The sequence below is a fragment of the Rhineura floridana genome, chromosome 5 (assembly GCF_030035675.1).
Source record: "Rhineura floridana isolate rRhiFlo1 chromosome 5, rRhiFlo1.hap2, whole genome shotgun sequence".
NCBI lineage: Eukaryota > Metazoa > Chordata > Lepidosauria > Squamata > Rhineuridae > Rhineura > Rhineura floridana.
Genome location: NC_084484.1, coordinates 104,464,447 through 104,484,565, shown reverse-complemented (window position 1 = coordinate 104,484,565; position 20,119 = coordinate 104,464,447). Strand labels below are relative to the sequence as shown.

General features: G+C 39.4%; 1 protein-coding gene across 2 annotated transcripts in view; it reads left to right on the top strand.

The window, feature by feature from the left end:
* MAP3K7CL (MAP3K7 C-terminal like) overlaps nt 1-10,569 on the top strand; it is a 79,252-nt gene extending 68,683 nt beyond the window's left edge. For both annotated transcript variants that reach the window (XM_061627869.1, XM_061627870.1), the window contains exons 4-5: nt 5,536-5,651; nt 7,982-10,569. In XM_061627869.1, the coding sequence (XP_061483853.1) occupies nt 5,536-5,651; nt 7,982-8,162 (297 nt within the window). In that variant the 3' untranslated portion in view covers nt 8,163-10,569. The remainder of the gene's footprint in view (nt 1-5,535; nt 5,652-7,981) is intronic.
* The last annotated feature ends 9,550 nt before the right edge of the window (nt 10,570-20,119 follow it).

The window sequence follows — 20,119 nt, the reverse complement described above, 5'->3', positions numbered from 1 at the left end:
CAGCAGTGCTACTCTCATATGGACAGGGATGCAGTGGGTCAGGGCAGCAGCAAGATCTGGAGAGATCTGGCAACTGTGGGGTTGCTGCTACCCAGAACTTCCTCTGCCTCTCCACTGTTGCCTTGCCCTGACCCATCCCAGTCCTGATGAGGGTTGAGCCACCAGGAGAACACACTGCCTCCGGTCCCTACCATAAGCCACCGCTGTGGTTGCTAAGGCATTAAAGAACATTATTATTCAATTATTGTTGTATCATTAGCTATGAGTGCAATGCCCAACTAACTAGTAGGAAGCTTCCTTCCTCTCTTCCTTCCACTCCGGCACCCCAGTTATTGTTGCCCGGAGTGCAACATCAGAATGCTAGCCTTGTATCACTTGTCCATCAGCTGCACATAATAGACTGAGTTGTCTTGACTCTGGGTTGCTGTCAAAGAGTTCTCAAGTACAAGCCATACTGCTCAGGATAAAATCTTTTCTAAGGTGCTGCATTTACCATTAAGGTATCCATGGCCTTGCTGCATCCTATCTCTTTGCTTAATATTTGTCTCTCTTTTGGTATTCAAATCTAGTGATCCAGCAATAAATACATCTCTTTATACCTCTGCCCTTTCCTCCTCCACTTCTGCTGCCATCTTCTGACCTCAAGTTTCCTGCCTTCTTCAGTGACTCTTCCTCTTCTGCTCCTTAGTCCTTTAAGTCTCTTAAATATCACCTCTCTCTGTTCCCTAATCCCACCTCAAACCTACCTTTTCTGTGAGACAAACTTAAATGTTGTGGTCGCATGACTTCACAAGTCATGCCGGTTCCCTGTAAAGTAGAGAAGGAAGCAATTTAAGCATAGCAGTGGTGGTGGGAAGGAGAGAGTCGGACCCTTTCCGTGCTTATGTTTTTCTCCCTGAGACTAGTTCTCCCCTGCTGTTTTTCTTCTGGTGGAATTACTTCTTTTCACAGAGCCCCCTGAGAGAGAAATGGCTGGGAAGAGAAGGTTTGGGGGGAAAGGGTTATTACTTTATTTAAAACATGTCTATACAGCCCTTCATTCACAATTTCCAGGACAGTTTACAATAGCTGGTAATAAAATGCAATGCTAAAAGCAACCACAGCAGAGAGGAAAATACAGAGCGCATTATGGGACAGCCAACCTAGTGTCATGTGTCATAAATGCAACCCGGAATCAGAGGGGGTAAGCACAGAGACCAAGGCAGTGGTACCAGTTTTCAAAAGTATGTATTAATTCCATCTGTTGAAGAGCTTTCAATCATATAACACATTCACACACGCTCTGCAGGGATACAGTTACTAAAGATAGCTGCTCTGTCTAACTAGATGCCAGTCTAGTAGCACAGAAGTGCTGCACTGCTGCAGAGGTTTTCACCCCAAATTGTCTCAGTCCTCCAAGTTCTTAGGCTGTTCCAGCCTCTAGTTGTTCAGTCCTCTGGGTCTCTTTCTGTGTTTGCGCTGCCCAAAGTTACATGACAGACAAGTTGGCATCATGATTACAGGGATCTCTGGCCTTATGAGGATGCTGTTGTCCTTTTTGGAAGACTGCTGCCCTAGCATGCAGTTTCAGCCAATCCATGCCTTGTTAATTCATAATTTCTCAGTACCTCTTGGTTTCTCAAAGGCAAAGTCCTGTTTATTTGAGATAGCCATCAATAGCTTTAAGCAGTTTAATTCATTTGAAACATTCACTCATTCATTCAGCTTATAACTGATTATATTAAAAACAGTAATATAAAAGTGACACAAGTGTAAGAATAAAGCACTTGAGATAGGTTGATGAATATTTGCACAACATTTTCAGAGGCTCATTTTGCAAAATAATGTCTGACTTATGGTGTGTGACAGTAGTGCCCTCCAGGTATGCTTGGGCTGTAACTCCCATGAGCCCCAATCAGCATGGTCAATGATCAGGGATGATAGAGTCTAACAACATCTGTTGATGTAATATCAAATTTGGCCCTGTGAAGGCTTTTGAGCAGAGCTTGAAAAAGTTAATTTTGAACTACAACTCAAATCAGCCCAATCCAGTGGCCATACTGGCTGGGACTGATGGGAGTTGTAGTTCAAAAAAGTAACTTTTCCAAGCTCTGCTTTTGAGTTAGCTCATTGTCCCTAGCCCAAACTCAAAATCAAGTCTATCTGTATGTGTGACTGAATTTTCTAATTTTCACTCTTTGTTATCCATTACCTCTCTTGTTCTTTGGTCTCCCCCATGTTCAAAATTTTAGACTAACCTCCTTGGGGCAAGAACCTGTATTTGTGTGTGGGCAATGTCTCTGTAAAAAGCACATTATACATAGACACCACTGGATAAATATATATGATTATACCATATAATGAAAATGTAAATACTTTATATTTGATATGATTAACCAAATGCAAGGCTATACACAAATTATATTGTGATATAGCCTGTGTTGTAAGACATGGGCTATGTAAGGTCACAGCCAAACCACCAAGGTTGAATAATTAGCGCAGGGCAAGTTCCCTATGATAGTATAATGGGATTGTGAAGACCAGGAAGAAACTATTATAGCCCAGGTGCAGCCCAAGATGCAATGCGTCACCTACCTTTGGCAGGGAAGCTGGAGGATTGGATGCTTTTGTACTAGTGTTCATGAGCCAGATCACCTGTATAATGTTGATAGCGATCAGGAGACTGCTGTTTAGGGATGGGGGAGAAATTCAATTCAGTTTTCATTTCAAGGCGAATTTACCTAATTCACAATTTCTGAAACAATATGTGAACCAAAACACAGACATCCTTAAAAATGTGTACAAAAATGCAAATACAGGAGTACAGTGTGCATATAAATGCATAAATCCATGACATACAAAATAACACAAAAATGAATTAGATCAGTGCAAAAATATGTATATTACATAAAATTGCTTATAAAACGGGTATAGTAGGAGAAATTCACACAAAAATTGTGACAAATTTTCATGAGAACTTTAAAAAAAAGCTATTCACCAATTCATATGGAAAAGTAGAGAAGTGACATTGAGACTGGAAAAATGAAAAATTGTAATTGACATATTCACTCTTCCTTGTTGCTGCTGTTGCCTTATGAGACTAGTGAGGATGGGGTGGCAGAGGGTTGCAAGCTAGGATTATATATCTTTAGAAATAATTGGCCATTCCTATATTGCCTTTTATATTCTTTAGTTTAGTCTGTGTAATTGTATTGCTGCTTTTTTAAATTAAATCATTATTATAAAACCAAAACAAACTGTAGTACCCGAACTACATTATTCATCAATATGTGTAACATAAATGTTCTGAAGAAGCAATGAGATCCTTCATACTTTTCACAGCAGTAATTTACAAACAAACAAATTGTAATCCTATTCAAATCTTTGTTTCTGCGCAAGATTAACATTGTGTGTTAACTATGTGTTGAAAACAGTATTCTGGATGATAGCATCATGTCTCGTCTGTGACTGTGAGTGAAGGAGGAGCTGTTACGACAGGACCTTGAACTTCCTCATGAGCGTAGCTCACTAGAAATCCAAATTCCCCAAAAGAGAGCAGCAGGATCTTTTGCTGGTTACCCGCACGTCACCCCCAGAGCATGTATGATTTTACCCTTAACCCAATAACACGTACACTGAAAGTAAAATAAAGAGTGGTTTTATTAAGAGAAGGAACAAGGGAAAAATATTGCAGTATATAATTGCAGTTAACAATGAGTAGCTTTCTAACTATTATTCATTCATTCATTCATTCAACAACACTGGATAGACTAAAGCAAAGAGACTAACCCTATGAACACTTTCACATTAAGCTCACCCACACAGAAAGAAAAAAAAAGGAAAGAAAAAGGCCCAGATAGTTGCATATACCTTTTCTGGAGAGTTGCTGCAAGCCTAAGACTGGGAGAGAGAGACTTTCGTATCTAGCCCAATGAGAAAAAGCTCTGCCCTTTGTAACCAGCGCCAGATTTGAAAGTTCTCACCCAAATCCATAGCTCTGAAATTGTCCCAAAGATGCTAGCATGCGTTGTTGGAGCTCTCCAGAAGAGGAACTGCTCTCCAGAAGAGGAACTGACTTCCCCTTCTCACTCCTCATGTTTTATACCTTTTCCTAACTAAACTGACCCCAAAGTAAATGTGATCAGGAAGGTGGGAACCCACTCATTTCCTGATAAGTTCCCGGACAATAGGTGTGATCTCCTGCTGTAGATTCCTGATGATTCCCCAAGGTTAAGATTATCATAATCCTTGTGTAAAACAGTTTCTTTGTTTGACAGGAGTTTATATGTCTTCTCCAAAGGCTTAGAAATGCACAACACCTCCTAGTTTGAAAGGAGCTATTCTTACTGGGTGACAAATCCAAATTTCCATGGGAGTCAGGAAGTCTATACCTTCAGGCATTGCAAGATATGTGCTCAGAGGTCACAGAGGGGCTGTTTCCCAGGAATCTTTGCTGTTGCAGGCCTTTCCAAACTTTGGTTCACTGAGATGAATCAAAGATTAAAAATTCCAAATATTTGATACCTCATAACAGAGATTACCTATTTATTTATTTATTTATATATTATTTATTTATTATTTGATTTATATCCCACCCTTCCTCCCAGCAGGAGCCCAGGGTGAATGGGCTTTTCCCCCAAAAAAGTTTAGCTGGTATTTTTATGGGATGATCTCCTACTGAGTGGGTTGGCAATCTGGACTCTAGAAGGTCTGCTTGAGTAATCAAACCTACCACAGAGGGCTGGGTTTGATATGTAAAATAGGGCTAATGGTCAGAGACCATTCTGGAAGAATAGAGCATTTTGGGAAAGGGGACTTATCTTCCCTCTCCCACCCCCTCAAACACTGAATGCGCTATTTTTGCATCTGTGTGAAAGACAAGCAGTCCAGACTTGGAACTAAGAAACACACAGAAGGCTGAATTGCTGTCTGAAAAAAAATCCTCTGGTGCTGCTGATGGTATCCCTAGAAACCTAACGGTGGAGCAATATCCTCTGGAGTATTAATGCTGTGAACTTCTACCTTTTGCTGCACTTATGCATTTAGAAATAAATGCAAATTTTACAAAGCATGTTAAGCCTCTAGTGACCTCCTTACAAAAGAAACTGAACCCTGGGTGAGCATTGGAACCATGGAAGTTCTCACCCCTTGGAAGTGAAGTGCCCCCGCATAACAACATGATAGGCCATCATTGCTATGCTCAACATTGCCAATTTGCAATATTCTAATATATAGGGTTTGATTGGTAAGTAAATAGGCTTGATTGGTAAGTAAATAGGTTTGTTTTCTAACAAAAATTACTGTAAGGACTGTCAGGCATTGTTATGAAGATTTCTGAAAAAATGGTAAATTCACATTACTTTTCTTCTGCCACATGGGAGGAAACTTGTCTTTTGTATGAGAATATTTTCATGTGAGTCAGTATTCCAACCATTCTAATAAAACAAATGATTATGTTAAAATAACGTCTTGATTTAAATTTCATTTTTGAGAATTCATTTGAATGCAAAAAAACCAAAAATACCTTAAACTATTTTCCCTCTTTTGTTTATGAAGCCTCTACCTCCTTGCCATGACTCAAAGGAGTCTATGCAGGTGTTCAAGCAGCACTGCCAAATAGCAGAAGAATATTATGAGGTCAAAAAGGAAATTGCACTCCTTGAAGAAAGAAAGTAAGTGTGCTTTCCGTTTCAAAATAACTGTCACATATTCAGAAAAGTAACACCTGCCTGAACAACTTTTGTAAGCTAATTTTAAGAAATGTTCATATTCACTGGGTGATTTCAGTGGGTCTCTTCTGAATACGACTAACATTGGAAATTACCAAAAGAAACATTTAGCTGATAGCTTTCTTGTACTCTTCCCAAGTGTGTTCTCTTTCTCCATTTTTCCTGTTTCTCTACATTGTAAACCTATAGGCAGGGCCTGTACTGATTTTTATTCTATTAAGTTCTTTAGAAATACAAAAATGGATAAATGTTTTGCTTCAGGGCACCAAAGACTAAAGTGTGAAAGAGAGATTAAATTCAAGAGTATGGACCTATGGAGATATTCTTAGGCAACAGAGAGGCAATCATAGATGTGTGTCCTAGCACCTGTAGAGACTCGGGACACCTTTCATTCATGGTATTTCCCCCCCTCTTTTTAGAGTCTGGAGTCTTGGCATGTCACCAATTCCATCTGGAGGAAAGGCGGGATATAATTTAAATAAATAAATAAAATAATAGACCTAACAATTGCCATTTGAGACTTTGAATCTTGAGAAAATATAAAGTTCTCCTGGTGGTTTTAGCCCATGTACCTGATGGTGTTGGGTATCAGCATGTCTTGTCAAGTCATCTCCCATTGTAGTTGCCAGATAACCGGTTTCTTTTCATATCCTGGAGAGCTGCTGCCAGTCAGTGTAGACAATACTGAAGTAGACGGCCTGCAAGTATAAGGCAGCTTCATGTCTTTCTGATTAACTATAAAGTCAAAACCAAAGGTTTGCCTCAACGTTTCCCATATAACTATATTCATTCATGGAGGATAGTGGCTACTAATCATGATATCTATAGAATACCTCTAGTATCAGAGGTACTATGCCAGATGCCTATGAGAAGCATAGAAAAAAAACAGTCACCCTCCTATCCTGCTTATAAACGTCTCATAGGCATCTGGTTGGCCACTGTGGGAAAGGATACTGAACTAGATAGGCCTTTGGTCTGATCCAGCTGGGATCTTCTTAATCCTTATTTTGTTGAGTTCTATCAGCCCTGTCTTACTCCTTACTCTTACTCCTTCTAACACACTGTATTCTGCTAATTTTATCATAATGCTTCATACTAGGTAAAATGCCTTGAAGATATTGGAGAACATTTTGATTAGTCACACGTGCAGTCTCAGATTGTCATGCTTGTTTTGTCAATCGAGTAAAGATGACAGCGAGATGAATTACTGCACAACAATTTACTTATACTCTCAAGAATTCTGAGTTATATGTGAGTTAATGTGAGATATAATGTTTCAGATTTCCTGGCTTTATGTCATGTGTTATTCATTCAGTTACTTAAGAAGGTAGCTCACTCAAGCAAATATCAACAAAGAGATTTTTGAAATATTAAATGGTATATCAATGCTTTTAAATAAATAAAAGCAAAAAGAACAACAAAAACAGGAATGGAGATTTATATGCATCTCTATGTAATTCAAATTGTTAAAATATCCATAGGTGGCAATTCTGTCAGTCTATACCTGTTCCAAAATTTTATGAATGGGTACCAGTTTTTCTGGAAAATCTCTATACAATCTTCCTTCCCGTATGAATTTATAAGCCATAATCTCATTTTTCATTTTGGCATTCCACATCTTCTATTCTCAATTGACCCAGTGTTGGTAGCATAGCTGATTTCCATCTTTTGCCAACAGAATTCAGGCCGAGGTCAACTTATTAAAAATTGGCACTTCATGCTCCTTTCCTGAGCTCGGAAAAGTTACTTTTTTGAACTACAACTCCCATCAGCCCCAGGCAGCATGGCCACTGGATTGGGCTGATGGGAGTTGTAGTTCAAAAAAGTAACTTTTCCAAGCTCAGCTCCTTTCTTATTTGTCCTTTAATTGCACCTAATAACAATGTTAGAGGGTTCATCTTGCTCTAGTATTCCAGGATATCCTTCATACTGTTTATTATTTCTTTCCAATATCTCTTTACCTGGGAGCATTCCCACCAAACATGGGCAAATGTGCTTCTCCATCTGCTACATCTCCAACATATATCAGATGAATTTAATTTTTCAATACTTTTTTACAGCACACTAGAGTTAATACACTACAGCCTGTATTTTCTCTCTTTCTGTTTCTTCACCAGTTATACAGAAGGCTTCTGCTAGCTCTTGAACAAGAGTTCATATAACAGCATGAATGCATTTTCTCCTTCCTTTCATAGTTCTTTGGATCCAAGCCAAAGCAGTACACAGGGACATAAAATACTGTATGTTTCAACCCGTTTTCTACCTCTTTCCAGAAAGGAGCTGATCTCTAGGCTAGATCAAGCTGAGAAAGAGAGCATGGATGCTGCCCGGCTAACTAAGGAGTATGCAGACCTGACAGAAGAGAACCGAACGCTGAAGCTGGCCCAGACACAATGTGTTGAACAGCTGGAGAAGCTTAGAATACAGTATCAAAAGAGGCAAGGATCATCATAACTTTGAATGAACCTGTCTGGGGCAATAAAAATCTAGGGTCTGTTGTGCTGGGCAAGTGTTTTTTTTTTTTTGTTTCCCTTCCAAAGGTTCTCTCTAACATGTTGGCATACTTCACTTGCAGAATATGCAAACGATTTAACACTTGCCAGCTGCTAGCTTAATACAGTATGTATATTTTATCTGTTATATAAAATAAATATTTTATTTCAAGTAACATGATTGGATGCTTATCTATCTCTGTTATATGTTCAAATGGAAAAGATTTCTTTCCTAAAGATATTTCGTCCAATTTTAAGAAAATACAAGCACACCAGTAATTGATATCAATAGTTTCTATGTTGGGAGGTGGACCATACTAAGGCATATCAGTAGGAGCACTGTTAATATGGGGAACACTGGAGCACACTCCTGTTCTTTCATAAATCTGAACTGGTTGTGGGAGAAAAGCTAGTTCGCTTATCTGGTAATATATGCCAAAGGGTCATCATACGTTGAATAACATTTGAATGCTTGTAACTTGGCACCTCAGTCACTTTCTTTTAATAACTATCGCTGTAATCCTATTCAAATTTACCTGGGACTAAGTCCTGTTGTACTCATTGGGACTAACTTCTGAGTAGACTTGCATAGGATCACACTGTAAATTGGCAATAATGATTTGTACGATTTCAATATGGTAAGGAAATGGAAAAGGGCACTTCTCTTTGTACCATGCTAATCTTCACTTTTTCCTTGAAAGTAAGCCCCATTGATTTTAATTACGCTTATTTTAATGAGCTGGTTTAGTAGTATAGCTTGCCATAGTAATCCTTCCAAGAGGAAGTCCTATTAATATTTCCATGATAGCACTTGCTTCTCAGTATGTGTGCTCAGAATCAGAATGTTGATGTAATCTAGATATTCTTGGAAGCAAACTGAAATCATAATCCTTTCTGTGCATGACACCTTAGATTTTTAGTCAGACTTTTCAGCTGTGGTTTCATGCAGTGAGACAGCTGTGCAAATGCTGGTGCCACACACATGCACAGCAGGGGTTTCACACATGATCTTGGCTGCCTGCTTCTTGAGTATGAGTGGTTGTAACAGTGCGAAAAGCTAGTTTGGGTTGACTTTTTGAAGCTGACTTAGTGTATGGTAGAATGACACACTGTGGGCAGAAAGGCTTGTGAGAGTCAGCCTATATTTTCTGGTAGATGCATTTTCAGGCCAGAGTAGATGAGTTTAGATGAGATCTGTGATTGGATGCCTTTTTTCTTAAAAGCATCCCAATGGCCCCCAAATTTGATCAGGATCACGGTGTGGAGAGAGGAAGGGGCTTAACCAAATTTAGATTATTTCCCTGAAGTTCTTTGTCTCATTAGGGAAAACATACAGGTACCTAGACTTACGTGGTAGTTTTCCTAGCAGGACAAATACTAGTTTTATGGGGTTGGGCAACTTAGATAAGGAAGAGAGGAGTTAACCTTCCTGAAATAGGTAGTCCCACTCCAGTTGCCATCCTTCCTTCCGGCAGCTGCTTTTCAAGGGAGAAAAGAGTATTCTGTGGCAGATCCCCATGTTTCTTCTAGTTTGGTGCTAAAACTACACTCTTATGGTAAAGTTGCTGGGGTTTATGCTATTTTCATTGGAGATGAACAACAAGATCTCTCTCTCTCTCTCTCACACACACACACAGATACACTCTTGTTCACATATCAACAGATATATTAAAGATTAAATTGCCCAAAAGCTAAATAAAAGGAGCATTTATTTTGAAAATGGGTTTTTAATACCTCATAATCTGAAATATAGAGCCTGGGAAAGAATTATGTACAATCTAAAGTGTGTGTGTGTGTGTGTGTGTGTGTGTGCGTGAGAGAGAGAGAGAGAGAGAGAGAGAGAGACTGGCTTTATGTAAATGATAGTCCTGTGCTTTGTCGAACAAAAAATAGTATAGAATTCTGGGCAATTCTGAGCACACTTACTGTTAAATATATTCCACTAATATCAGTGAGGCTTGCTTCTAAGTATATGTGGTTAGAATCAGGATGTTAAAATTGTGTATCATCTTTTTGGCACGTAAGAAATGGAAAAATAATGTGAAGATATTAGAGTGGTGAATAATTAAGATTTATTATTGTCAGTTGGAACCTCAATCCGAAATGCATCACTTGGAAGTTCAGTAATGGGATTTCCTTTTGGGTAATGTGTTTAGGTTTGTGGTGTAAAAAAAGTATAGTCCTGTATCTGTATCTTCATCAGTTTTCTAGGAGAAATAGCTAAGCAAAAAATGTTTAATAACGAATATCCTGGCATTTCCCCCCTTCCTCTACTGGTAACTGTGTTTTCCTGAAACTAAAAGTTCTTTGTTATACTTCCATTTCTATTCATACAGTATTTTTTTCATTAAAAGACAATATAAAAAGTATTTTTGTTCCTGAACTTTTTTTTGTCTGCCTAGAACTTTAAACTTCTGTTAGTAAGTCTTTGGTCTGACTGAGATGTGTAATTTGCTTATATAATATTAAGGTTCTCACTAAATACTCTGAACTGGTGAAAATTGTTATAGTTCTTGTGGACTCCACAAGAACTCAAACTCAACTAAAGCGAGTTCTAAGTTCTCTTGAAATCAATAGATTATTTATGGCGACTAACTTCAACTCATTGATTTAAATGAGATTTAAGTGTTTTCACTTTAGTTGGATTACGGCCTGTGTACAACCAACAGTCTTTTACTCAATCTTGTGCTGATATTTGTGTGTGGAATTAGCATAATCCAAACTATATCCCATGATCTGTGATGCCCTGCTGCTAGAGATTTTCTGCAAAATTTGTACCTCATTTACAGATGAAGCCCTTACTCTGTTTTACATCTAGCCATTGTTTAATCTCCTCTTCATCTTCAGAGTCTTTTCTTTTCTTCTTGTCCTCCTCCTTAAAGTGCTCAGGGTGTATCCTTGTACTGTGGTACTCATTCATTAAATTTCTAAAACTAGCTACATCGTCCCAGAACCCAGCTATTTCACACCCTTGTCTCAAGCCAATTTTGACACACTGTATCAAATACAGGAGTGTTCAGGGGCTACTGTGGTACGATTATACAAATTCAGCATCATTTAGGTGAAAATAAAAAGCTCATGATTCCAAGAAAAGGAAATGCATGAATATGCAGGAAATGTTTCTACAATGAAAGTGATGTGGCTATCTACACTACAAACCTATATTATCTTTACAAGCACTCTAATCTGCTTTCCCCCCCCAACAAATTCTGGACAGTGTAGTCTGACTTAGAAGTGTGAACTGTCTATTTGATGTCTCCCCCTCCTGGTAACTGCAGTTTCCCATGATTTCCTGGGGAGAGGGGATGGCTGTTGAACAAGTTTAAATGTGTGGTGTAGATAGCAATGCTATGGACAGCATTGCAAAGAACAAAACTGAAATGAAATGCAATGAGCATGCCGGTTTGGATCTGTCCTAATTGCTCATTTTTGGAGCTACTTATGATAGCAGAGCTATCTGAGCAGGGGGATAGGGTGCAGGGGACTTTAATGGGGGGGAAGGTCAGGTCCTGGCTGAGGGCCCTGCAACCCTGAGGGGGCCTTTAAGGGCCCCTCCTTAGGGTGTGGGGGTAGTGCTCCCCTTCTGCTATCAGCAGGGTCGACTCCCAACCCTGCCGCAGATCGCAGAGAGGGATCTCCCAGCCCCCTCTAAAGACTGTGCGGGCCTCCTACACCTGCCTGCTCCACCTACCTCTCCTCCCTTTCTGTGAATGCCCTGCACACTGTGCACACAGCTGCCATCAACCAAGATGGCAGCAGAGGCTTCTGTAAGGGGCTGATGCCCCTACAGCCATCTACATAGATGGCAGGCATGTGTGCACATGCAGCATAAGGCAGCACACAGGGCATTCACAGAAAGAATAGGTAGGTGGAGTGGGCAGGTGCCACAGGGCCTGCATGGTCTGTGGGAGGGCACCACAGGCCCAGGGCAGGCTGGCGTCCAAGAGCCCAGACATGCTTGGCACTGGCACTGTCCATGAACTTCCTTAAGTTAACTTAGTTTTGGATCCAACCCATGAACTAAAATGAAGGTCTAGCAAGCACTGAAAAAAATCATTTTCTATGTATGAAGAAGAAATTTTATTTGAAACATATAGCCCACTTTTCAGTTATCTCAATTCTCAAAGCAGGAAACAGCAAAATAACAAAATGTCAATTAAAACCACTATAATAGCAATTATTGTCTGCAAAGCAATACGGTTCTATAAAATAAGAGCTGGAAAAGGTTCAAAAAAGGTCAACCAAAATGATAATGGAGCTGGAACAACTCTCCTATGAGGAAAAGGTTACAACATTTTGGGCCTTTTAGTTTTAAAAGAAGGTGAGTTTTGAGGGATTATAATAGGGGTATAAAACTATGCATGGTGTGGAGAAAGTGGAGACAAAAATGTTTTTCTCCCTCTCTGAGAACAAGAACTGGGGATAGTGGTGGCAAGATAGGTCAGTTTCAGTTGTGTGAGTTTCTCATTTTTCCAGTCTTAAATTTAGTTCACATTTCTACAGAAACTCACAAAAAAAATCCTCATGAAAATTCTCCAGCATTTTATTGCAAATTTCTCCTAATAAACATATTTTTGTAGTTGTGACTAACATACACATTTTTGCAAGAAATTTATCTTAATATAATGCATTTTGTATGTTATTTTCACTAATATATACAGTGCCTTGCAAAAGTAATCAGAACCCTGCCCAATGCTCTCGTATTACTAAATTACAAATGGTACATTGTAATTCGTTCTATATGATAATTTATTTTGAAACACTGAAACGCAAAACCAATTATTGTAAGGTGACATTGGTTTTATGTTGGGAAATGTTTGTAAGAAACATAAAAAACTGAAACATGTTGCTTGCATAAGTATTCAACCCCTGTGCCGGGGAAGCTCCCAGTTTACACAGATGAAAGAAATTGCCCTATTGAGGACATGGTTACCTTACCATTGGCCTCCACCTGTGAACCATTAAAGTTGTTGTCACATTGTCAGTTGTCAACATTGTTGAAGGATCATTGGTCAGGCTGTGGATCTGAAGGAAAATGAAGACATGCTACAGAAGTGAGAGATAATGTAATACAAATGCATAGATTAGGAAAAGGGTACAAAATAATATCCAAGTGTTTGGATAGCCCAGTGAGCACAGCTGGATCAATAATCAGCAAGTGGAAGCTACATCACACCACCCAGGCACTGCGCAGAAAAGGCCGTCCCTCAAAACTCAGCGCTCGAACAAGAAGGAGACTTGTGAAAGGAGCCACAGAGAGGCCTAAAATCACTTTGAAGGAGCTACAGAGGTCAGTGGGAGTGGCGTAATAGTGCACCAGTCAACTATATCAAGAGCTCTGCATAAGACTGACCTGTATGGGATGGTGGGAAAAAATAGGCCATTACTCATAAGAACATAAGAAGAGCCTGCTGGATCAGGCCAGTGGCCCATCTAGTCCAGCATCCTGTTCTCACAGTGGCCAACCAGGTGCCCGGGGGAAGCCCGCAAGCAGGACCCGGGTGCAAGAACACTCTCCCCTCCTGAGGCTTCCGACGACTGGTTTTTAGAAGCATGCTGCCTCTGACTAGGGTGGCACAGCACAGCCATCACGGCTAGTAGCCATTGATAGCCCTGTCCTCCATGAATTTGTCTAATCTTCTTTTAAAGCCATCCAAGCTGGTGGCCATTACTGCATCCTGTGGGAGCAAATTCCATAGTTTGACTATGCGCTGAGTAAAGAAGTACTTCCTTTTGTCTGTTCTGAATCTTCCAACATTCAGCTTCTTTGAATGTCCACGAGTTCTAGTATTATGAGAGAGGGAGAAGAACTTTTCTCTATCCACTTTCTCAATGCCATGCATAATTTTATACACTTCTATCATGTCTCCTCTGACCCACCTTTTCTCTAAACTAAAAAGCCCCAAATGCTGCAACCTTTCCTCGTAAGGGAGTCGCTCCATCCCCTTGATCATTCTGGTTGCCCTCTTCTGAACCTTTTCCAACTCTATAATATCCTTTTTGAGATGAGGCGACCAGAACTGTACACAGTATTCCAAATGCGGCCGCACCAATCTGAAAGCACATCTAGAGTTTTCCAGAAAGCATGAGAGTGCCCCAGCTGTGATGTGGGAAAAGGTGTTGTGGTCAAATGAGACCAAAGTAGAGCTTTTTGGCCAAAACTCAAAGTTCTATGTGTGGCCGAAACCTAACACTGCCCATGCCTCAAGACACACCATCCCTACAGTGAAGTATGGTGGTGGCAGAATCATGCTGTGGGGATGCTTCTCATCGACAAGGACTGGGCATCTTGTTAAAATTGAAGGAAGAATGGATGGAGCAAAATACAAGGAAATATTGCTTCAGTCCAGAACTTGCTTCAGTCCACTAAAAAACTGAAGCTTGGGAGGAAATTCACTTTTCTGCAGGACAATGATCCCAAGCACAAAGCCAGAGCAATGTTGGAAAGACTCAAGAACAAAAAGGTGAACATCCTACAGTGGTCCAGTTAAAGTCCTGATCTGAATCCCATTGAGAATCTGTGGCGCTCTTTGAAAATTGTGATCCACAATCGACATCCAACCAACCTGAACGACCTGGAGCAAATCTGCCAAGAAGAATGGGCCAAAATCCCTCCGACACTGTGTGCAAAGCTATTACATACCTACCCCAAAGACTTAAAGCTCTTATTGCAGCTAAAGGTTGCTCTAGCAAATATTAATATGTGGGGGTTGAATACTTATGCAAGCAACATGTTTCAGTTTGTTATGTTTCTTACAAACATTTCCCAACATAAAACCAATGTCATCTTACAATAATTTATTTTGAGTTTCAGTGTTTCAAAATAAAATATCATACAGTACAAAATTACAATGTACCATTTGTTATTCAGTAATATGAGAGCAGGGGTCTGATTACTTTTGCAAAGCGCTGTATATATTTATGCACACTTCCCCCTAATACATGCATTTAAAAAAAAACATTGTTTGGAGAACTGCATTGCAAAATTCGGATAAGTGTGAATTTTGAAGGATGGCTGTGTTTTGGTTCTCACATAGTTTCAGAAAGCAAATTTGATAGATCCAGCTTTAAATGCAAACTGAACCAAATTTATCTCCCATCCAGTGAAGCTGAATGTCGGAAAATTCATGACAGGCAAAAAGAAGAACTTCTTTATATAGCACTTAGTTAAACTCTGGAAATCACTCCCACAAGATGTAGTGATAGCCACCAACTTGGATTGCTTTAAAAAAGGATTAGATATATAAATGGAGGATAAGGCTATCACTGACTACTAGATATGATGGCTGTGTTCACAGGCTTCCCATAGGTATCCAGCAGGCCACTGTGAGAACAGGATTCTGGACTAAATCAGTCTTTGGTCTGATCTGGCAGGACTCTTCTTATGTTAATGCGAGTGGGTAAAATAAAAGCATATGTGACATCTATATTTCATATAGTGGAACAGGGCTGTAAATACACAAACAGTTTCTACACATCGGTAATGCTTCATTTGCTGCTCAATATATGCCTGAATTGTAGCACCTCTGCCATGTCATCAATCTACCCAAAAGGTTGGAAGCTTTTGCAAATGGAAGAAGCTGCTTTATTAATTTCAGTGAAAACCACATATGTGTGCATCTCAATGGGTATGCACATCTTTGCCTCCATGGAAATGAATGGGATACTCTCATCCTTGCAAAATGTCAGATATTACTGCATCATGGCCAATCCATGTAGGAACTGCAGAATTTCAAAAAAGCTTCCTCATAGCAAAATTATGGTCATTCTCCCCTCTCCATGAGCTGACCATTTGTTGTGCTTGCTTAAAGCCTATGATTCAGTCAATTGTTTCATCTAAAATTACCAGGCCTACCAGGACAATATGACTATGATTACTTATCTTCAGAGCATTTAGGTGGCAATATAACAACACATTTTAAAAATATGCTGCCTTTCCCACTTGCAGTTGCGACTTTGACTCTTCCAAAAGTAGCAAATGCTCAATATGTTTTTCTTTAAATATTCCAGGGTATGAATCATGCAATGTTGAAACTGCTTGACAAGTGAATGACTAGAAGGTTACAAATATATACACTCAGACAACACCCCCAGTGCTAACACTAACTTTAGCTTCAGCATTCCATTCAGCAGAAACAGGTGTTTCAATATCCTATCCTAACTATGGTCATGCTTTAGCAGGAAATCTTCACAGTTTTGAATCTTTTTCAAAGAGAGCATAATGTCTAATAAGAGCTTGCTTTAGCGAAACTAGATTAGAAACAAGCAGTAATACATTTGTAAGCATCGCCTCAAAGCTTTGGTAGTGCTTATGTTCTGTTCATCTGCATTATATGCCACCCTGAAACATTACAATTCTACATCAGGACATACCAAAAGGAAGGGCAGTGACTAGCCATTGACAGCCCACATTACTTTTGAAAGTTCTAGTTAAGAATGGGATTAGACTGCCTCAACAATTATCTGTGATGTTTCCAGAGGTTATCAAATGGATACAAGATACGGGCAGAGACCATTCACAATTATTTGCATCACCTTCATTGCACAGCATATAGGTTAATTAATTTCTATAAGATGTGATGGCTACCAAATTAGATAGCTTTAAAGGGTTTTTTTTACGCAAATTAATAGAGGATAAAGCTCAGTGCTTCTACTACTTCCAGGATCAGAGGTACCATGCCTCTGAATATTAGTCACTGGAGAACAACAGTGGATGATGGCTATTGCCCTCAAATCTTGCCGGTGGACTTCCCATAGGCATCTGGTTGGCCCTGAGGAAAACAGGATGCCTGGCTACATGGTCCTTTGGTCTGACCCAGCAGGGTTGTTCAAGTTCTTATGTTCCTAGGTTTTTAATAGTAATTTAACATCTATAGTGTGCCAGCTCTGTCCTCTTAATCATTTGGGCAACAGTGTTAGGAGGACTTAACTATTACCCACAGCATCAGAACCTCATTTTCCTGCTCATCCTGTAATGCGATACATTGCATTAATGCCAAAAAATATAACTTCATCTGCACAGGACAAAAAGGACAGTCTCTACACCACAGAATGACACAACTCTGACATCAAAAATGGCAATATCCAGAATCCACCAGGAGAACATTTCAGTCTTCAAGGGCACTTTGCAGTTGATTGGAAAGTCACCATTATTATTCATCATCATCATCATCAACAACACCCACTTCAAAGGGAGGCTTGTATGAAACAGATGTAGCTGTATATTTATCATCCCACTATAGGTATTAAATTGGCATAGTAAAGCTAGGAAGATTTGTGTTATCACAAAATATTTCCTGCAAATATTTCTTGTAATGCATACATTTGAGCTTTGAACTGAAGTACTACAACTGTGTGTTCCCTTTGCATTTCTGACCTTTTGGCCAGAGGGTTTTGTATATTCCCTTGTGAGTTTTGGTAAATAAAATCTATTGCAATTGCAGATAAAACTTCATGAATCTGATGAACTGATCTCTAATTTGCAGAGGCTTAAGCCCAAATAAGATGGTTAGTCTTCAAGGTGCCACAAAACTGTTTATCGTTTTTGCCGTAACGGATTATCACAACTACTCATGCAGAATACCTGTGGATGTGGATGTACATTTAAAGCACTTCCCCTCCAAAAACCCCAAAAAAGGAATCCTGGGAACTGTAGTTTGTTAAGGGTGCTAGGAATTGTAGCTCTGTGAGGGGAAACTCCAGTTATCAGGATTCTTTAGAAGGGAAATGTGCTTTAAATATATGGTAAGTACACAGCAACAGATCAATAACAATATACATCATTGTCACTTAATAGAGTTTTGTAATCTATATTACTCTAAAATTATGTTTCTTGACATATTTATTATGACAGAACACAATTTGGTTAAAAATCTGTCTTGCCTTCACAAAGAAGAATCTCACTTATATGCTAGTCAATTGGCACCAATGGGAGCTTTCCTCCAGATGCAAATAGTGTGTGTCTGGGGAGAGAATAATTAATCCCCTCTATTCTTAGTAGAATCCTGATCCAGATTTCCTCCCTGCAACTGATATTTAAGTACACATGATTCCTAACTACATGAATAGTGTGATGTTTACTTTGGTTCAAAGTGCAGGTGTCTAAAACAGAGCTACCCATATATTCCCCTTCAAGGGTTGTTGGACTATATCATGTTAGCCCATTGGCCATATTGACTGGGGTTCATAGGAGTTGTCATCTGTCAGCATCTGGAGGGCACCATGTTGGCTACTCCTGGAAGAAAAGCACATGGACATTCATAAAACACTTATACGTTTTGGGCTGGATGGTGGACTCTTCTGTCACATTTCTGTCAAAAAGGATTCAGTAAATTTGATAAGTTGTAGATGTTATTCTCAGAAGAAATAAGTAAATAAAACTAGAGAGATATTCTGGGAATAGCTTTTGTTCCTCAGTGTAAATATTCATCAATCTGAAATGTTCACTTCTTGCATGGTCATATGCAATATGAAGATTACTGTGGCAATGAAACTTAAAATGCCTTGAGAGTAATCCAGTGAAAGTTGAGCATTTTTAATTCTTGCTGAATTTAATGGAATTTTAAAATGTTAAGTGTAGCATGGGAAAGGGCTGAAAAGGCTTGTATTAGCGCACTCCACTGATGTGATCTGTTATCTACAGAAATCCCTTAAAACTGTCAGTATTTCCCATTTTTTAAACAAATGCTAATGAAAGTTAAAAGAGGAAAGCACAAAAGCAGGACTACAGCTGAATGTCAAGAAGACTAAAGTAATGACAACAGAAGATTTATATAACTTTAAAGTTGACAATGAGGGCATTGAACTTGTCAAGGATTATCAATATCTTGGCACAGTCATTAACCAAAATGGAGACAATAGTCAAGAAATCAGAAGAAGGCTAGGACTGGGGAGGGCAGCTATGACAGAACTAGAAAAGGTCCTCAAATGCAAAGATGTATCACTGAACACTAAAGTCAGGATCATTCAGACCATGGTATTCCCGATCTCTTTGTATGGATGTGAAAGTTGGACAGTGAAAAAAGCGGATAAGAGAAAAATCAACTAATTTGAAATGTGGTGTTGGAGGAGAGCTTTGCGGATACCATTGACCGTGAAAAAGACAAACAATTGGGTGTTAGAACAAATTAAACCAGAACTATCACTAGAAGCTAAAATGATGAAACTGAGGTTATCATACCTTGGACACATCATGAGAAGACATGATTCACTAGAAAAGACAATCATGCTAGGAAAAACAGAAGGGAGTAAAAAAAGAGGAAGACCGAACAAGAGATGGATTGATTCCATAAAGGAAGCCAGAGACCTGAACTTACAAGATCTGAACAGGGTGGTTCATGACAGATGCTATTAGAGGTCGCTGATTCATAGGGTCGCCATAAGTTGTAACGACTTGAAGGCCCATAACAACAATTTCCCATTCTCCTTTGCTCTTTCTATTCCAAATATACAGTAATCACAGTTTTGACGCTTTCTCCCCAAATCTCATCATGCAGCCAATTCCATGCACATTTTCTCAAATACAAGCCCATGTTCAGATCAATGGTTGATATGCATAGGACTGCCCCTTTATAAGATTGATCCCATGTACTTGTACTCAAAAGGAAGTCTAGCTGTATTCTATGGCACTTACTTGCAAGTCACAAGCAAGGATCAAGGTTCACAGCCTTGAAATCTCTTGGATTTTCCCCTCCTTATCTGGTGCCAACGATACCATTCATCCTGAGAACCTCCGGGCTGTCGAGGAAGAAAAGAGAATTCTGCTTCAAAGGTGTGGATGGGGGAGAGGGTCTCCATGGTATGTTAAAGGTGGCTACAAAATGGGGGGGAAGAAATGTGGAGGGCATAAGAGGGGATCATCAGCAGTTGTGTTAGGAAATGAAGAGTGCTGTTTGCCAATCCATTACTTGTTGGACTGAC